Source organism: Juglans microcarpa x Juglans regia, chromosome 2D (genome assembly GCF_004785595.1).
Source record: "Juglans microcarpa x Juglans regia isolate MS1-56 chromosome 2D, Jm3101_v1.0, whole genome shotgun sequence".
In the NCBI taxonomy this organism is placed as follows: Eukaryota; Viridiplantae; Streptophyta; class Magnoliopsida; order Fagales; family Juglandaceae; genus Juglans; species Juglans microcarpa x Juglans regia.
In genome coordinates, this window is record NC_054596.1 from 26,240,575 (window position 1) to 26,260,606 (window position 20,032).

Sequence of the window (20,032 nt, forward strand, 5' to 3'; positions counted from 1 at the left end):
AATATCATCAGGACAGTGGTTAAGTAGTTCTTAAATTATTAATTTAACTAGAAATCAAAATCATCTTTTATATGTCAAATTAATTAGTAGTAATTTAAGAACTACCGAACCACTATCCTAATGATTTTTTTTTTTTTTTATCAACCTATTCAATTAAATAATTATAATAGTAATAAGTTAACAAGAAAAGGAAAAAACAAAGAATAGAGAATTTAAAGAAAAAAAAAAAAAGGAAAAAACAAAGAAGAGAGAATAATGGTTGATATTCTGTGGGAGTGTGTGTGGGTTCACAACTTCACATTAAAAAGCGTTGGCAAGCGCTCTCATACGTCGCTATCAGTCATAAATTAGGGGAAAGCGAAAAGAGGTATATAAATATATATAGAGAAAGAAAACCCATCTCTCCCTCTCTCGAGCGGGAAATATAATGTAAAGAAAAGTAAAAAGCTGTCTCTCTCTTCTGTCTCTCTGTCTGTCTGTCTCTCTCTCTCTCTCCCCAACCTAATTTCCGTGCTCTTCTTCACTTCATATTCCACCTCTTTCTCTCCCATCTGATTTCAGCATGTAGACTGATGCTTCATCTTTTTCCCTTCGCGTTCAACGTTGTTGTTGTTGTTGTTGTGTTAGTCTTTGTTCGGTTTGTTCTCTCGAGCGATGGCCGTGGCGTTTCAGGGCTTCTCGATCCGGTAACATGTTTTTCTGACTGAATAATATTCTATTTGCTTTTGGTTCTAATTAACCTCTCGTTCTTCTCAATCTTTCCTTAACTTCTCTTTGTGCGTTATGAATTGGGTATATATATATATATGTCGACAGAGAGTATGCAGCGAAGATGAGGACCGTCGACTTGGGGAAGTGCTGGCCGTTCGGCGTAGACCCGGCTGACGAGATGAAGAAAGAAGATATCAAGTTGTCGCTCCCTCCGATCACTGTTACGAAGTTCCGCTGGTGGTCCCATGAGCTCCACGGAGGCCAAAAACACGATCAAATCCACGGAGGCAACGCAAATGTTCGAGGAGAGGAAGTAGAACTTCGAAGAAATGGGAGTGAACTTGACGCTGAAAGGGCCGAGTTCAAGAAATCACAGGCGGAGGATGAGAAATTGGAGATGGTTTGCCCGGTTTGCCTGGTTTTCACGGCGGCTACGGTGAATGCTGTGAATGCGCATATGGATAGTTGCCTTGCGCAGCCTTCGAAGAAGGAGGCGAGGCGGCAAATGAAGGCAAAGACATCCAAAGCGCCCAAGAAAAGATCGATTGCGGAGATTTTCGCGGTAGCGCCGCAGATCGAAGCAGTAGATGTTGATGATGAAAGTGGGGATGAAGATAGCAGTGGTGGAGGAGAAATGTTTGGCAGTTGCAAGTTTTCAAGTAGGGATAACGTGGTTTCTATAATCAAGGGTAAGAAGAACATTAATAAGAGGATGAAGCTGAAGAAGAAAAAGAAGAATAAGAAACGGGCTTTAGAAGATAGTGGTATGGCAATTGTGAGCAAGTTGAAGAAGAACAAGAAGTTCAAAAAGGCGGCGGTGAAAAATGGGTCAATTGCAAAGAAGGTTTGTGATTTTTATCATAAAATATCGTTGATTTTTATGATATCTGTGAACTTGTGTTTCGTTTGTATGATTTTGGTTGCAGCACATTCATGTTGGATATAATTTGTCCCATGTAGTCAACAATATTTGCTTGATTACTGTAGTCTTGTGATCTTTGAGTTGTTAGCTACGCTTTCTCAATTGGGTATTTGCTCTTTTTTGCTTTTCTGCGTGGTATTACTGCTGAAAAAGCTGGTTAAAGACAGCAATACGTTTGAGGACGAGGGCAGTGGGCTGGCAACTGTACTTGATGTGTGAACTGGGCGGCAATGAGGCTCAGTATAAAGAGTAAAAGTAAACAAAACTAGGAATAGGGTTCTCATGTTTAGGAAGGATTAGCAGGTTAATGGAGGGGGAGGGTGTGTTGTGGTGCTCCAGCTGTACAGTACGGGTTAGGCAGTGCGGGCTTTTATAAGGTCCATGTTTAGCAAAAGTGTCCGGGTTGATGATGATGTTTTTTGAAATATTTCAGAAATCTATATTTCTTCGGGAGATAATCATTTGGGCCTTGGAGCCGCTCAGATTTTAGTTTGATGGCATTTGATGATTATGATCGGTGGAATATATATGAATAGGAGATAAACCATATGGGTTGTTGGATCGGCTTTCTGTATTTTAACAGTTCGAAAAAACTGTCTAAGAGGTTTATTGGGTTGAGGTAAAACTGGGGTTGTGTTTGGTGAAAAGGTTTTGCTGATCATACATTGTTCTAGATGATCAGCTCGTCGGACTATGGTGACTTGGAATGATTTCCATCATTATCACATGGCCATTATCTGCCGAACTGGGACTTATGTCACCTTCGTTGCTTTTCCTGTGAAATGGACAAGATGATTTCTTCTATATGCTGCAGCTATGTTAATGAAAGCCAATGGGTTTATTGTTCCTTTCGTTTTGTTGTTTTGGCATTCTGGCCGTGCCGTTTTGTTGAGTATTTTGATCTTGCTAGCCTCTTTTCTGGATGGATAGAAGGAATGATGTCCAAGACTGATTACATCTCAGTTGAAAATTCGAATAGGCATATATCAGCATTATCTTAAACTTGTTAGAGAGCTGTATCCCAATTGGTGTTGCTTATTGGATGGCCATCATCATGTAAGTACCTGGATGTTATGTTGCTGCGATCAACATGTTATTTAATTACTTGTCATTCCAAGCTAGCTGCGCGCGTGCTTCTTCTTGCAATCCTACTGAAGAATCCAGGCCAGGTGGCCTTATGTGGGTACTTTTTAATAATTAGTTAAAGGCCAGACAGATTCTGAGAAACTTGAAGTTTCTTGCTCTAAGCTACAACTCGTACATTGGACTCAGCTCTATATATGCAGCTTTGATCGGAAGGGAAATTATTTGAGCAAGAATACTGTTTATGAGTCCTAAAATTTTGAGAGACGAAAGTTGTTCCTTATAAAAGATCAACGTTTCCAGTTGGAGATTGAATGCTTCGTACCGGTATTCTATCTGTATCTACTACAGCCAGCTCAGGAGAATGCTAAATTTATCATTGAAAATGGCAATAGTACATATCATATCTGCTGTCAGTCAGACTATAATTTGTTATTGGACATCACTAGACAGCTATATGATAACTGTGGTTGTTCAGAAGGAACACAGCTAGCTAGGCAGACTTTTATTTTGATATTCTAGCACGCGGAAGGGCGCTAAAGAACAAGATTGCAGTAAAGACGTGAAATCATGCCAATATCATGAATTGCTTGTTTTCTCGTTGGTTCTCCAAAGTCAGCTGGATTATTTAGAACAGTCGATTAAATCTATATATACCACCTTTTACCGGTTGCGTGATCAAATATAATTCAGTACTTTTATTTTATTGGCCTTCTGCTAGGAATCATTTCAAAGAGAAAGATAGTCATGTATTTTCCTCGTGTTATGCTAGGTCTTGTTGTCTAGATTTGGGTCCGAACAGGTCGGTTCCTGATTTTAATAGCTTTCTTTAGTTCAACTGCAACAAACATATGGTTGGAATTAAACATGTTTCAGAAACAACTTCTGCGTTGGTATTCCTTTGTTTAAGGGAGGAAAAATTAATTGCTAATTAGAAAATTAATTGTTACACTCAAATCAGAAACAACTTCTGCGTTGGTATTCCGTTGATGGGAAATTAAACTGCATAATTACTCATACATTCTAAAACAATTTGGAAAGTTTTTGGGGTAAAAACAAAATGGTTTAATTAATTGCATATATTTTGAGCTATAGTTGCTTATATAAAATTAGCATTTCTATATAAAAGCATTGACTGAAAGCTTTTCAAGAAGCAAAACTCTTGCTTGATATATTTCAGGCCTGATGCTTAACATCTCTGTTTATACAAGCTTTAGCAATTTTCCAAAGGCATTCCATTTCCGCATTCCATTTCCTACTAGCTACTCCCTTCTCTTCTAAACTTCTAACTGGAAATCAGAGTGTTGTAGCTGTATCCATTCGTCTGTATTCAGAAGCCTTTAAACGTAAAACAAAACTATGATTAGAAGGGAGGAAAAATATCTAAATACTTTTCTGAAATTTTTAACAATGACTTAAATAGAGACTTCTCAAGGACTACAAGGAACCTTGATTTTGATCTTTGTTTTTGGTTCCTTTTCTTTTTGTCACTCCGGAATATCTTCTTCATACATGTTATAAGGAGCATTGACTGAGCAACCTCCTTAAATGCTTCTAGAAAGGGGCATAGAGATACATGTTTGTCAACCCCAGTTAAAATGATCATTAGGTTACTTGAAAAGTTTCGGACTTTTTTCAAGGAGCAATGCTACACAACCTTCCAAACCTCCACACACCATATTTTTTTAAATTTTTAAATTTTTTAATATTTTTTTTTAATTTTTTTTGAGTTTATTATTTTTAAACTAATTCAATTCTTCTATTCATTATTCATATATTAAATATTTGATAAAAGAAAAAAATAATAAAAATTAAAAAAGGTGGTGTGTGAAGGTTGTGTGAATATTAGGAGGTTGTGTAGATTTTTTCTTTTTCAAGACTGTCAATTTTTTTCCTTGGACTTCCATTCGTTAATTAATGATTTCATAATTTTGATGTACATTTGGCTATACCTTGATTGAAGTTCCACATTCTTGACTGTACGTTTGCTCTCTGCAAAAAGAAAGATTATATATTTTGTTTACATCTTGTCACAAATTAATACATGTGAATAATTTGATGTTAAACTAGTACCTTTCCATTTGAGTGTAACAATTTCAGCAAGCCAATACTGGGAATTCAACTATTTTCCAGACATGATTTAAGATCATGTATGACTAAAGACCTTTTAGTTAAAGATTCTTTAGCAATTAGTTTATTTTATTTTTATCACTTGGCCCTTCTCACTCATCTAAAAAAAAAACATTTGGCTCTCTTTTATAATATAGCCTTGGCCATCGCAACTCCCCAACCCCCTTCCACACCCAGAAAAAAAGAGAAAGAAGATTAAAGCATTTTAATTTGTTCTCTAACCTTTCTAGATGTGTGTTTATGTACATACTGCATGATATTATTAAAATTGTATTAAGCAATAGGTTAGCATACATATATCCATACTAGATAGAGACTTTTCCCCATGTTTCTGTTGTAGAACTTGTTCTATGCTTTCTTTTCTGTTCATATCCTCTGACTATTATATTATCCTTTGTAGCTGAGAAGACAGTGAAAGTCTTCAAGATTTGAATTAGTTTGTTCTGAAGTATATTTATTTCCTCCTTTATCTGTAGAATTGATTTCACTCCCCAAACCCGTCAATGATCAATCCATTAGATGTAGGGAATTAACCCTACAATTTTTTTTTTTTTATAAGTAATTGACCTAAAGTCCTTAAATTATAAGTTGGAGTTCTATAAATATTTGTAACGATCACACTAAATACGGGATGCCATTTCTATACCCAGACATTAAATGAGAAGTGAAACGATGCATTACTAAAATTTTTAAAATAACATATGATGAACCATGTGTTATTAATACCATCAAGTATGTAATACACTATGCGGTATAACAACTACAATAGATGTTAAATTTCCATCAAATAGATGCAAGACTATGTAGACCAGTAGTCACAAATGCCACAAGATATGAAATTGGCATCACATAGATACATACTCTGCATTTCATAATCACCTTTGCCAAATAAGGATAAAATAGACATCACGCTAACCTGTAAACACCAATGACATAAAGTCATTAAATGCCACACAGGCAATGGTAAATGAAAAAGAGCTTTAAGTTTAATATTGCTTGGTACCATAATGTGTTTTCAGGTACTCATGAAAACTTTCTATATCCAAAAAACTAACAAAGTTCCAAAGATTTCCACAATACGTTCAAACTTCAAAACCAGATTTTCTATCAAGTTTTCCAAATAGCTGGATCTGGGATAAAGAATCTATTCCTGAATAAAACATTTCAGTAATTATCAAGATCATTATCAAATGATCAAAACAAAGATGCTTATCATTTTCAAGCCGAAAACTCATACATTTTTGAGCCGAAGATAACATCTGCATCTTCTGTGATTACACTTTTTTCAACAAGAATCAAGTGATAAGGATACTACATAATATTTTTATTGAAAACCATGAGGACTAGTTATTTACCTCACTAGCAAGCACAATTTAAGGACAACCCTCAAATTCTTCAAATGAAGTCTTAATTGAGACGTGAACAAACCTTTCACCATAGATGGCTCAACTAAGCTTATATCTGGCCAAGCAAAAAGAATAGAAACACAAGGGATAGGATATAGTTTATATGTGCTTAATCCTTCTAACTCTTTAGGGGAGCTTCTAAAACAGAACAGGCCAGTCCCAATATACATCCAAGTTCTACCAAAAAATTAAGGTTAGACCCTCATTTGGCAAGATGCTTAACCTACTTTTAAACAAATTGTGACTAATAAAAATCAAATTCATAAACCTCCAATCAAGAACCCCCGATCGTAATTATATATGTTCAATCTTAGGCTATCTTCCAAGTTATATAATCTCCAATTTTCTTTATTGGCACCGGTTGTCCGAAACAAAGTCTCAACTAATCCAGGGGTGCACGGGCCCTTGGCAAGAGGTTTCCCACAAGTGCACCTCAAGTAATACGAGTGAAAACCCCCCGTGTCCAATGACCCCTAGAAATCATTTGCACCCAAGGATTTAAACCTTAGACCTGGGGGGAGCATACCATCAAGATCAAAGCTCTTACCACTTGAGCCAACCCCTAGGGGTTATATATAATCCCCAATTTTCAACTTCATTATGATAAATTCCCAAATTCACAATCTACTATTAATCTAACCCAGTAAAGTTTTAAACCATAAATTAGGCCTCAAGTTTATGTTTCAGTCATTAGTTTGCTTTGACAATAATGAGATTATGAAAGCAAAGAATGAGGCCTAACCAAAACCCTAATTTATCGATTAATCTAGAATCACATACAAATAAACACAAGTGGAGACTTGAACACATCTTTTAGAGCCTTAGTTTATAGCTATATAAACATTTGAACAAAAAAATCCCTTAACAATTGATACTTGAAGCCGTAACTTCATCATGCCTTCCACTCTATCTACTACAACCTTACTAAAAAATAATTTCCAGAATTGAGTGAAATATCAAGCTTAATGGGGAGAATAATTTTTTTTTGATTGGCACTGGGTGTCTGAGAACAAAGTCCCGACTAATCTCATGAGTGCACATGCCCTCGGCAAGGAGTTTCCCGTAAGTGCATTTCAAGTAATTCAAGAGGAAGCTTCCCTAGTCTGGTGGCCCTTAGAAATTGTTTGCACCCAAGAGGATGGGTGAATAAATTTGATAGAAACTCAAAATTAGGAGTGGGTTAGGACTTAGGTATAGGCTAGAAATAATGGTTTTTGGTAGAATTTAGGCCAAATTGAAGGCATGGCTCTTTCACAATGACCTAGATTGAGTCACTCAGACCTAATTGATAGCATTGAGACCAAGTCCCATGCTCTTTGAAGGAAGAGAGTTTTTATTTTGTAGCGCCGACTAGAAATTACTTGGTTTGCCAATTTTCCAACGAGTTTGACAGCCATTTGAATTGGAAAAAGGTGGAACGGGTTCTACTAGGGCTGAAAATTGGTGACCAAGAATGGTAGCCAATATGTTATGTTCAAGTAACCCCAAGAGGTGGTGGAGTGGTCTTGGGGTGAGCGGTCTTGGGGTGAGCCATATAAAGTGGAGCCATCGGACTAGGGTAATTTCTCCTTAAATTACCAGAAGTGCACTTATGGAAAACTCCTTACCTAAGGTGTAGGTGCACCCATGAAATTAGTTGGGACTTTCTCCCCAACACCAGGTGCCAAAGTGGAGAGAAGTTGTTTGGGTTTTGTGGTTATTTGGCTGCAAGTAGTGTTTCTCGCTGCTTTTGACAATGATAGGCATGAGGTGGTTAGTGGTGGGGAAGTGGTGTTTGGGAAAAAGGGAGGTTGAACTATGTTTGTCGCAGGGGCATTGGTTACAACATGAGTGGCAAATGCGAACATGGAGAGATAGGGTTGGAGTGGCGAGTGATCAGTCTGGCGAGAAGTTATCAGTCCGCTCCCCTGGGGGAGTATTTGGAGGAGTAATCCGCTTCTTAAGGCCAATTTCTTCTTTTGGGGAAGATTCTGACCATGGACAACCTAAGGAAAAAAATAGATCATAACAATTGACTGATGTTGCATTTGTAGGAGAAGTGGATAGACAATGGTTTGTTTTCTTCTTCATTGTGAGGTGACTAGGGCTCTATGGGATGATATCTTCAGTACAGTGGGGCTAGCATGGGTTATGGCTGGGAGGGTGATCCATTTTTTTCCATCTGGAGAGGTCTATATGGCATTCCGCAAATCGCAGCAATATGGAAGTTGGTCCCCATACGTACTGCAAATGGAGGGAAAGGAATGATCGGAACTTTGAGGAGAAGGAATGCTCAATGGATGAACTTAGATGCTTCTTCTTCAACACACTAATGTCATGGGCTATTGCTATAGATTTCAATGGATTTAACTTCCAGGAATTTCGTGTATCTCTTTCTAGTTCTTAACCAGGTGTCTTTTCTTGTATATGTCTTGTGTACTTGGGCTATGACTATTTGCTATCACATTAATAAAATTTCTTTTACCTATATAAAAAAAAGAATGATATGCTAATAAGTACATATTAACTTACACTTATAAAAAAAGTACATATTAACTTCCAATTTACAAATTATATAAATGGATTGTTACAATTTAATAATCTGTTTGACTGAATTTTTATTTCATCTATCCCTCGGAATACTCCACATTTTCTTTAATGGTTATCCATAAGCTTTTGTGCATTTTCAAAATTCGAACAACATATATCCACTAGCCTGTAAGAAACTTTGTATAACATTACTAGCCCACCTTCTATTTTGAAGGAAATGGAAAATTTGGAAAATACATAGAAGCCTGGATTGAAAATGATTTGGGCTTATTTCGGGTTGAAAAAAAAAGTTTTCCAACAAAAAAATAATTATTTTTTCCCAAATTTTAAGCAAGCAGTACCTTGTATCAATATATGCAAAGCTTTGTTGTTTCTTTATGATGAAGACAACAACATGTTGAGTACTGTATCCATTTTATTGTAATGAAATGTTTAGTCATCTCTACGGTATAGCTGATTGCACAATAATATTGGGAATGCCAATGTTCTTGTTGATTAGGCTTGGCATTCATTTTTCTCCATTTCTTTTTCCGTAAGTTTCTCTTATTTACTTGTCTTTGATTTTTAGACTAAAGATTTTTTGTATAGAACTTGTTTGATTTCTATATGATGCTATAGAAGATACAGACATTATGGTCGTTACTTGGACATGCGCCTAGGATTTTTGTGTTAGAAGAGGATGAGAGGGTGATTGCTGTGGTAAATATTGTAGAGCTATATTCTGCTGTTGTTTGGAGTCTTGAATTCCTAGCTAGATCTCTCTCTTTTCCTCTCTTTTCTGTTCTCCCTTTCTCTTAACTTCTCTACATCTATTACTATATGTCATTTATTCGATCTTTAATTTTCAATAACCATGGGTGAGTCCTAAGGGCTTTGCCGTGGGGTGGTTCCCCCGTCATTAAAAAAAAAATAAAAATACAATAACCGATTTGAGGGATCCTAATCCTAATCCCATAGTTATAGTGCTGAAATTGCAAGGTGCTAGTTGACTGGATGGAGCAGCTAACAAGAGCCTTCCTAATTCTCCTTCTTTATAACTATGATCGAATTTCTTTCCCTTTCCTTTTTTTTTTTTTTTCCCTTCTTCTTCTTTATTAGAAAAAGGGCCCTTTCTGTTGCATTGTTTGCAAATGCTTAACTAAAATCTCTAGTTCAAAACTTCATTTTACTATTATGACTCAAGGGCAAGGTTCAGGCTATGGGTTTCGTTTTGGAGGTAGTGATTTATTGTTCATGGATGTTGATAAGATCCTTCCATTTAGCAGCACCAACCACTCGTAGAAACATGAAACAAAAGCGAACTCTCATAGTTCGGTGCCCGGCTTCAACTACTTCTCCATAAGTGAGCTAAGGTACTTCTTTTGGTTTGAATAGGGGGTTGCCCTTATTTTGGTTGAAGTAGCCATGATTTTGCCTCTTACTCATTAGGGCTTGGCACTTGCCCTGACGGCCAGCTATATGTCGTGTGCTTCAGCACCATCCATTTTTTCGGGGCTAGTTAATTCAGCATGTGAGTTGTTACACACTCCTTAGTGGATTTCAACTTCCATGACCACTGTCTTGCTGTCTTAATAAATTAACATAGAGCGCAGTTGGGTATTGTAACCTGACTTCTGATTCATCCCGCATCACCAGTTCTGCTTACCAAAAATGGCCCACTTGGAGCTCCCGATTCCTTGGCACGACTCAACAAAGGAGTTGTGTCGTCCTTGCTTAGGAAAAACATTGCTTTGAGGGAGACCTAGACCTCTGAGTTAGACTAGTTTAGTTTGCATGGGCTCCTTTTAGTACTCCAATAAATTTCATTACTTCGTTACTTTTTTATTTCAGTACTTCGTTACTTTTCTTATTTTGAGTACTTTGTTACTTTTGTTGATGAATACTCCTAAATGAATTGGCTGTACTTTATCAAAAGTTGTTTTATATGTATATGCAAGTAATATATTTTATTTATACTAATAGAGGAATAGGAATAGTCAACTACTCAAGATGTATACAAGAGAAAACATTTTGTTAGGAAGAAGAAATAGCTATCAGGAAATTATGAAAATTAACTCCTAGGAATTGGCTCAAGTGGTAAGGGCCTTAGTCTTGGTAGTTTGCTCCCTATAGGTCCAAGGTTAGAACCCTTGGGTGCAAACAATTTTTAGTGGCCATCAAACTAGGGGAATTTCCTTAATAACCCGAGGTACATTTGCGGGAAACTTCTTACTGAGAGCTTGTGCACCCCTAGGATTAGCCAGGACTTTGTTCCTTGACATCTAGTGCCAATAAAATAAAAGGGAAATTATGAAAATTGTGCCCATAAATTTGAGAAAGAGATTTCTAGGTCACCCAAAGAACATTCTTTATCTTCGAAGTTCTGCTGATTTCTTTCTCTCTAAATGCATCACAAAAGGCATATGGGGACCACCTTCCATATTGCTAAAATTTGCAAGATGACATAGAGGCTTCTCCAAAAGACATGAAGATCAACCATCCTCCCAGGCTTAATTCATTCTAACCTAACTTTGTTGAACAAATTATCCCATAGGGCCCTGGCAACCTCACAATGTATATAGCAAGTGATCCACAGTTTCACCAATTTTTCTAAACATGCAGCACTATTCAGTTACAATGATTTGGCGTTTCTGTAGGTACTACATGGTCAGGATATTCCCCAAGGAAGCTGTCCATACAAAGAAAGCAACTTTTAGAAGTGCCGTACTTCTTAAAAAAGGATTGTTATCCTGAATAGTGATGGCCTTATAGAATGAGCCTATGAAGAATTTCCCTTTCCTAGAGCGAGGGAGTCCACAATAGGCTGAAGAATTTTGAAAAAGCACCCTACTTCCCAATCATGTGCCACCTTGAGGAAGCTAACATGGAACGTTCCATTAAGGAGAAGCACCTGACTTTTCCAATAACTCATCCACCGATGCCTCCTGTCTATACGCAGTCCTATAAACAGCAGGAAAGGCGATTGTTAAGATTTAGTGACAACCTTTCAGCTTCATCAAGAAGACTTCAAAATTCACTTTTGCTAGAAAATTTGTATGTTAAAAATGGCGATGCCAAAGAATTATATTTGCTATTCCTTTGTTTCATTTTTGTCTAACAAGGGATCAAACCATTTGCCCTTAAATCCCACAATAGAATTGCATTGTTGAGCACAAGAACCGATACGTGATGTTATTGGAGCTCGCCTATTCCATACATTCTACCACTTCTCCAACTAAGAACTTTTTACCTTCTAGCTTTGTTTTTGACTCTTTCACTGTGCCTTTGCCTCCAAAGCCATTAGCTTCGTTACAAGTATGGCTACGATGTCCATGAATGATAGTATAGTCCCCTCCCTCCCCGGACTGCTTTAAAATCTGGCATCATCTCGTGACTTTGCTTTACTACCAATTGCTCTTTGGAAAATGTACTTGCTCGTGTTGTTAAGTACTGCATTAGTAATTGTCTTTTTATTCCTTATCTTTTTCCCTTTCTTATTTTATCTCCAATCTTTACCGTGTCCCTCCATCTTTAAGATTGTTCAAGATGCACTATTTGACCTGGGTTTGAAGAAGGCTGTGGAATTGTACATGGAAGCTATACAATAGAATGAGACTTGGGACTTTCCTCCTACTTCATAGGAAGTGAACTATTGGCTACAAATGGGTATGTATAGTCAAATTTCATCGTGATGGTTTTGGTGATCGCCTGAAGGCTCTCCTTGTTGCTCAGGGCTACACATAAAGCATCGATTATAATTTGACATATTCTCTGGTTGCTAACATATCTTTTGTTCGTCTGTTGATCCCTTGTTTCCAATCTGGATTGGCCCCACTATTATCTAGGTTTCTAGAATGCTTATCCACGATGATTCACTTGTATAGGTTTATGTGAAGCAACCATCTAACTTTGTTGCTCAAGGGGGAGTGTTGAGGTAGTGTTTAAAAATTGTAAAATGCATTATATGGTCTCAAGCAGTATTGAGACCATGGTTTGGGAAGATCTTTGAGGTTTTAAAGCTCACTGCTACTATTGCTGTTGTGAAAATGTATCGTCTTAATGAGGTAATATGTTACATCCTCTGATTACTGAGCTTTTGAAAGGCCCTCAGGTTAAAGCAAATGGGCATAGGATTGATTGATCTCATTTAAATGTGTCGAGCTAAGTGTAGTGTGGTGTGTTAGTAGGCACTTCTAGGCTTCTTCCTGGCTGGAACACTCCAGTGCTTTGGGTACTTTGGATCCTCTACCATCCATTGCAGCAGAGTCGTTTCTTGATTTAAAACTTGTGAGGAAATGTTCAAAATAGAGAACTTATAATATTATAACCCTGCATTCTCCGAAAATTTTGAAACACTACGAGATCTATTGAGAGTGAGATGTGATAGCTTTCTTATGATCTAACATTCTTGTGCCTTGTCTACCTTCAAGTGAGAGGGGGGCAGTTCCAGTTGTTTGTTTTCAAGTCGAGCTCTGCATCACTATCTCCTTTGGGAGCTCAAGTTACATTTTGATGCAAGGTACATCCTACTGGTTAAGTAGATGATTTTGTGATCCCTAAAATTGACTATGGAGGCTCACCATGTTGAAAGAATTTCTACAGTGGTGTTTCCACACCAAAGTTCTTGATAAGCATTGGTTTTTCTTGGGGATTGAAGTTGCAAGATCTCTACTAGGTATCATGTAATGCCCCAAGGCCGGCTCAAGCCACATTTGGGCCTATATTAAAATAAGACTAGTCAATGATACAATTGGTGTCCCATTGAAACCATCATAAAGAGCAAGAACTTCTCATTTCCAAGTAATGTGGGATTTCATACACCACCTACCCTCATTACTTACCAATCAGTATGGGGTATCACATATCAATTTATCTTGGGTAAAGTATGTGGTGAGTTGGGGAGATAGGGTTTACTTGGTGTTTGACCTGTTAACACTCATGGATCCAAACCACAACTTAGATATGAGGGACAGTTAGTGTGGTTAGCCAATGTTGGACAGGATTACCTTCAGATTGAAGGTCCCCTACAGGATATTGATATCTAATTACATCAAAACAAATTACAAGAAAATGTAAGAAACAAAATGCGGTCATTGGATCAAGTGCAAAATTGTGTGTAGGACAATGACTCATATTGTGCAACGCTCCAAGGGAAGGTCTAAGCCACATCTGGGCCTATACTCCAAGAAGGCTAGTCAATAGTACGATTGGAGCCCCGTTGGAACATTATAAAGAAAGAACTAGAATTTCTTCTTCCCAAGTAATGTGGGATTCCATACACCACTTACACTTATCATCAGTATCGGGTGTCACAATCTCCCTGCCCCCCCCTCCCCCCCAAATAAATTCCTGACGTCCTCGTTGGGCCATTCCATCATAGGTGGCATGACTGAAGTCCCAAACTTTTGGTTGGAATAGGCTCTGATACCATTTGTAAGGCCCCAAGGGAAGAGCCAGGCCACATCTAAGCCTACACTCCAAAAGGACTAGTCAATGGTATAAATTGGAGCCCCATTGGAATCATTATAAAGAGCAAGAACTTGTCCCTCCCTAGCAATGTGGGATCCCATACACCATCTACACTTAACATCAATATGGGGTATCACATAATGCTAATGAGAATTGACTTCATAGTCTTTTCTTTCGAAGAGAGGCCTCCCAGCACCTACTTCTATTCCACTACACTATGATAATCAAACTGCTCTACGCATTGCCTCCAACTATGTATTCCATTAACAAACCATATACATTGAGGACCAGCTTGCTGGTATGTTCTGAAACTCCTCATGTCAGAATCAATAAAAGTTATTGTAACGCCCTAATGGAAAGCCCAAACCACATGGCCTATACTCCAAAAGGACTAGTCAATGATACAATTGGAGCCCCATTGGAACCTTATAAAGAACAAGAACTTCTCATTCCCAACCAATGTGGGATCCATACACTACCTACCCTTATCATATGTGCTCCAGCTTTATGGGGAGGTTTAGGATCATTTGTTAGGGCTATTGTAATATGTATTCCTTATACAAAGGAAGCTCTAGAATCTATAGTTGAGGTGGCTTGCGGGATGTCTGACCAACTGTCATTCTCATATGTAAGAATGAAAAGAAAAGATTTATAGGAAAAAAAATGAAAGAATGAGGGCTGTACTGAAAATCAGCTTTTCTTTCCACACATATACTTCTTTCCATTCTGACAAACAGCCTTAATCATATGGCTAAACCTTGATGCTAGACTTTGCATAGGATAGATCAGAGGAAACAGTTTCATTGCTTTCTTAATTTAAAAAAGAAAAAAATAGCTATAGTGGCCAAAGTTGTGGAAGAGCTTGCAATACTGCATACGGGCATCCACCTTGAAATAGAATTGCCAGAATTCTCCAGCATGACACATGTCCATGACATCATATTATAAGACAGCACATTATAGGGTGCTGCCTTTGCCCTAATTAAGTGGCTGAACCTTGATTCTAAACGTTGCACGGGATAGATTAGGATAACGCAGTTTACATGCTCTGCTGTTTATAAAGAAACAACTAATAGTGGCCGAAGTTTTGATGCTAGCACTCAATTTGGATTGCACCCGCCCCTTCAACTATTCTATGAGAGAATGTGGTGTTGAATATCCCCAATAGCACTCACCTGATGGGCAATACATTATAATCAGAGCTGCTTTTTGCTTGGCCACCAACTATAAAACAAATCCTTTCCACCCCCCATTTTAGGCAGAGTTGGTTCATTCACTTTATTTCTGCTCTTGGTACACCATTAACAAGAAAAAAACTTACAGCATATTGAAGACATATGTTAGAGATATTAGCCATCCATGTCATTTCTTGGAATCATTTGGGAGCACCAATTACATGTCGTGGCATGAACATAATACAGGATGCAAGATTGAAATGAATCAAATATACTTCCATTTCCGGTGTATGGTGCACAAATTAATATGTAGTGCCCGCATATAATTGCAATTTATTCAAAACTGCGGAACAAATGCATGCCAGTCATACCATCTGCTATCATGCTATCCTAGAATCCTGGGGACATAAGAGAATAACCATGTTGAAATGCAGACTGGAGATTCATATCAAAGTTTCACTATTTTAATTGAATTTTCTTCCAGGATCCATGGATGCAATTTCTTGATTATATTGCACATCATGGCATTCTACTGCTAAGCATAGGGAATATTATCTCTCTTGATTCCATTATATTAAAATTGGAAGTAATGTTGCAAAGCCTAAAATTAAGTATACAAGATGATTATGTAGACTAGTTTATCCCACCAGATGAAATATATTGTTGGAAGCATTGTAATTTTTAAAAATCTCATTTGACTTTTTGTTATGGCTTTATTTTCTGTCAGGAGACTTTGCATAAGATCAAACTGCCACCACATGTTGATTTTACTGTAAAACCAAATGGTTCATTTTGTAATAAGACATTTCCAGAGGATATCTTGGATGCTTCTTTTATCCGAGGAAAGAAACCAAGTCTGAAATGCTTATCCTTGCAAAAGAGGCTCAAAGTTGTTCAAGCGTCCAAATTTATTGCAAAGCAACAGAAGCCGGTGTTTCCTGTTCGTAGCATTCTCAAAGCCCATAAAAAAGTTATTCCTGGGCTCAACTCTACAACTTGCCCCTTGCAATGTAGTACTCAAATAAATCATTCTGGTATTCATCGGTCTGACAGACATGTGAGATTCTCAGGTAAGGATGACATTCTTGGTCCAAGGACGAAAAAGATTTCAGATGCCTTTGTGCACTGTACAAGCAAACTTTTTTCAGATGCCTTCGCTGCTTCATCAGAGGAGTGCCATTCCGAAGAACGTGATAAAGTTTCCCCCATGGAGATTGATGGAACCCAGGATGTTGTTTTCGCCAGTACAGATAATGGAACTGGAGTTCTACCTATAGCTGGCAGGGAGCATTTGCTCAATACTCATGGTCATGTGGATATACAGAAGAATCTGAGACCACATGTTCCTTGTCAAGACAAAGCAAAGCATTTTCCAGAGAAACCAGTTTCTCCAAGTCAAGTTGCAATTCATAATGATGAAGTATGCAGATTCGTTTCTGCACTTGACGGAAGGCGCAATACTTGTGTAAATGCTCAAGTAGGTGGCAATGTTGTCAGAGCTTTCAATGAGAGTGGAAAGTCAATTGATCATTTTGTAGATTCTATCCATGGAGTTCCCGTAATAAGTTCAATATCAAATACGAGGTTATCTTCACCACCCTCATCATCTTGTTTTGTGTCAGATGAAAATGCTAACAGGAGGTTGCCATTTTTATCACAATCTGCCACACAGAATTTTAATGGACATACTACGCATTACCAACCACATTGTCATGCATCTCCAATGGAGTTGATGAATAGCATACGTTTATTTCCAGAGTGGAAGCAAAGAGCTGTTTCCGTTCGAGAAAAGTGCATGGATGATGGATTTTTTGGTTTGCCTCTCAATTCACAAGGTGAGCTAATCCCGTTTAGTTCAAGTGGGCAAGGTGCATTTGACCAGCTGATGTTGCCAAGCTCAGTACACCATTCTTCCAGCAGCTTACCTGTACACAATCTTGTCATGCGACAAAATATTGGTGATTATTGGAGTGTGAAGAAGAGGCAGATTGCCGAGGGAGAACATTCAAAAGATCCATTAAACTTGTTTCCTGTGCAGAATTATGTTATAGAGAACCCTAAAGTACATTTACCTGCTAGGTTTGGTACAACTGAGTTAGAAGCTGCAGGAAGATCAGATGTTCATGGGCTTAATTTTGAGAGGCTTAACCGCCACTCGGTTGGCCAGCTTGATTCAGACCTGAACCTGTCTTCCGGTGGATGCAGACAATATAATCAGGAGCAGGGCCAAAATCCTAATGGGAGAGTTCATCCTGAGAAATATCCAGATAAAATGATTCTAAATTCTACCCAACCAACAATGCGGTTGATGGGTAAAGATCTAGCAGTTGGTAGAAGCAGCAAATTTGAGGACGGTAAGGTCTGGACTGATAAGGAGATTATTGCTGAAGATTGTCCTGCAAGTACTGTACTGGAAAATTCTTTTATGGAGAGAAACTTTCTTCAGGACTGGATGTTGCACCCTGCATCACGAAAACCGAAGGAAAGTGTAGCTAATTCATTAGCAATTCAATGCAATCACACAGCGCAGGACAATTTGATGACGAAAGCTTCAGAGTCTAGGATTTCTAACCCATTTCTCAATTGGCAAACCAATGCAGTGCATAAAAATGGCAGCCTTACTTTCAACGAAAACCCTAGTAATTCACATTCATTTGTTCATTCACCTGCCTCCTCAGGCGCGTTTAGAGGTGCACCCAGCTTCCAGGAGCCATTTCCATCTGGAGCTGAAGCTCTAAGAGGCAGTCGTTATTTACCACTGGCATCTACTCCTCACATAAGTTGTCAACATATCCCTTGGAGTCCTGTTGAATTCAATCACAAGCAAAATCTACCTCATGCTACAAAATCAGCTTTCAACTTCCCTTTCTTGTACACAGACTGTAGAGAAGATGTTCAACCCTATTGGTTCCAGAGATCTTCAGAGAGTCTGCCCCCTTGGTTGTTACATGCACAACAGGATAAACAATTAATTACTTCGTCCCAATTCATATCTGATTCAGGTCATAATTACCCTCCCCAACTCGTCTCTGGAACTAACTTTTTTCCTTCCCAACCTGTGAATCATTTGTCAGAAGTTTCTTATCCAGTGAAATCTCAGTCACACTTCAAGAGTTCACTCGGTTCAACATCTATACTTCACCCTGCACTTGTTCCTGTCATACCTACGGTTAATACTCCTGCTGTCAATATGGAGTATGGGAACAGAATTAAGTTCAGAGATAAACTGAAGTCGAAAGCTTTTGGCATCAAAGACCCTAATCCTTGCAAGAAAACCAAGAGGCCAACGGCTAAAGCAGATTGTTCAACAAAAGCCACCAGGATACCTAATTTACAAATGCAAAAGGATTTAAATGCTGTGATGGGGTTGACCAGTGAAAACTTTGGCAGGGACATTCAAAGTAATGTGGCAGTGGCTGAACGCAATCCAAGCAGGGATAAAGCTAGCAGTTTAGGATGTGGCTCAAATGAGAGCTCAAAGGATGGGCTCAGAAATTCAACTGGCATTGATTTTTCGAGAGATCATAATTTGGCAAGATCAGGTCCCGTTAAACTAACCGCAGGAGCAAAGCACATCCTGAAGCCTAGTCAAGCTGCCGATCAGGATAACTCTAGGCTGATCCACTCAACCCTCCCTTTTGCAGTTGCAACAAATTGTGAAAGCGCACAAGAATCTCAGAAGAAATTAACAAAGATTTACAGGTTTTAGAAGTAAGTTGGTATTTGGTAAATTGATATGGGCTTTCCTTTTTGTTCACCATGCTTCATACACACTGCATTTCATGAATCTTACATTACTGCCTCGTTGAAGATACAAGAGTCGATCTTCATGTTTTACTGTTTTTGGGTCGCATTTAATTGAAATATGATGTTATCAAGTCCAGATATCTGCATGTGCAATACTTGCGAAAGATTAGCTGCTAGGATATAGTTCTGGTGTCTGTTTCTTTAATTAGCTTCAACGGGTTGAAGTTCAAAACCATGGCCTGGAATGTACTTGCTAAAGATTAGCTGCTAGACTATGGTTTTGATATTTGTTTCTTTAATCAGGTATTCAAGTGGCATCTGTACGGGGGTTTTAAAGTTGTCTATAATGACTTTATCCTTTCAAAGAATTCACAGTATTCGCAAAGGTTTGACCATCCATGTTCCTGAAAATGTAGGAGTGATAGCTAATTCTTCGACGTTAAGGGAAGAATATTTTGCTGATCTGATGCTAATTTTGATTTAAGTTCTTGCATATGTTTTTGTAAGAATTTCATCTTATTTTCTTTTTTGGTTAATTTTGAGGACATCGAGGGCCCGAGCTCGTGAACACTCGATGCATTCATGTTCAGACATCTGTTGTCAACTTTTGTCTCTGGTGCAGTAGATAATTAGGCATGAAAACAAATATATATATATATATATATATATATATATATATATATATAAAAGGAGGACAGCACCTCCACATAATATTAACAAGCCCTCACTTAGGCGGAGGAAACACCATAATTACATTAAAGCAGGATCCTCAATAAAAAAACTAACACCCAACCAAACCAACTCCTAACGTCGAACATAATGTAAACCCATTCTGTCCGTACATATAAGACCCTTAAGTCTACCTGGACCAAACTACTCAC

General features: G+C 38.0%; 1 protein-coding gene across 1 annotated transcript; it reads left to right on the forward strand.

Annotated features, from left to right (window-relative positions):
* The first annotated feature begins 415 nt into the window (after positions 1 to 415).
* On the forward strand, positions 416 to 19,740 carry LOC121249944. Its single transcript, XM_041148818.1, has 4 exons — positions 416 to 686; positions 817 to 1,555; positions 16,132 to 19,115; positions 19,455 to 19,740. The coding sequence occupies exons 1-3, from the start codon at positions 655 to 657 to the stop codon at positions 19,111 to 19,113; spliced, it is 3,753 nt and encodes a 1,250-aa protein (XP_041004752.1). The 5' UTR covers positions 416 to 654; the 3' UTR covers positions 19,114 to 19,115; positions 19,455 to 19,740.
* The last annotated feature ends 292 nt before the right edge of the window (positions 19,741 to 20,032 follow it).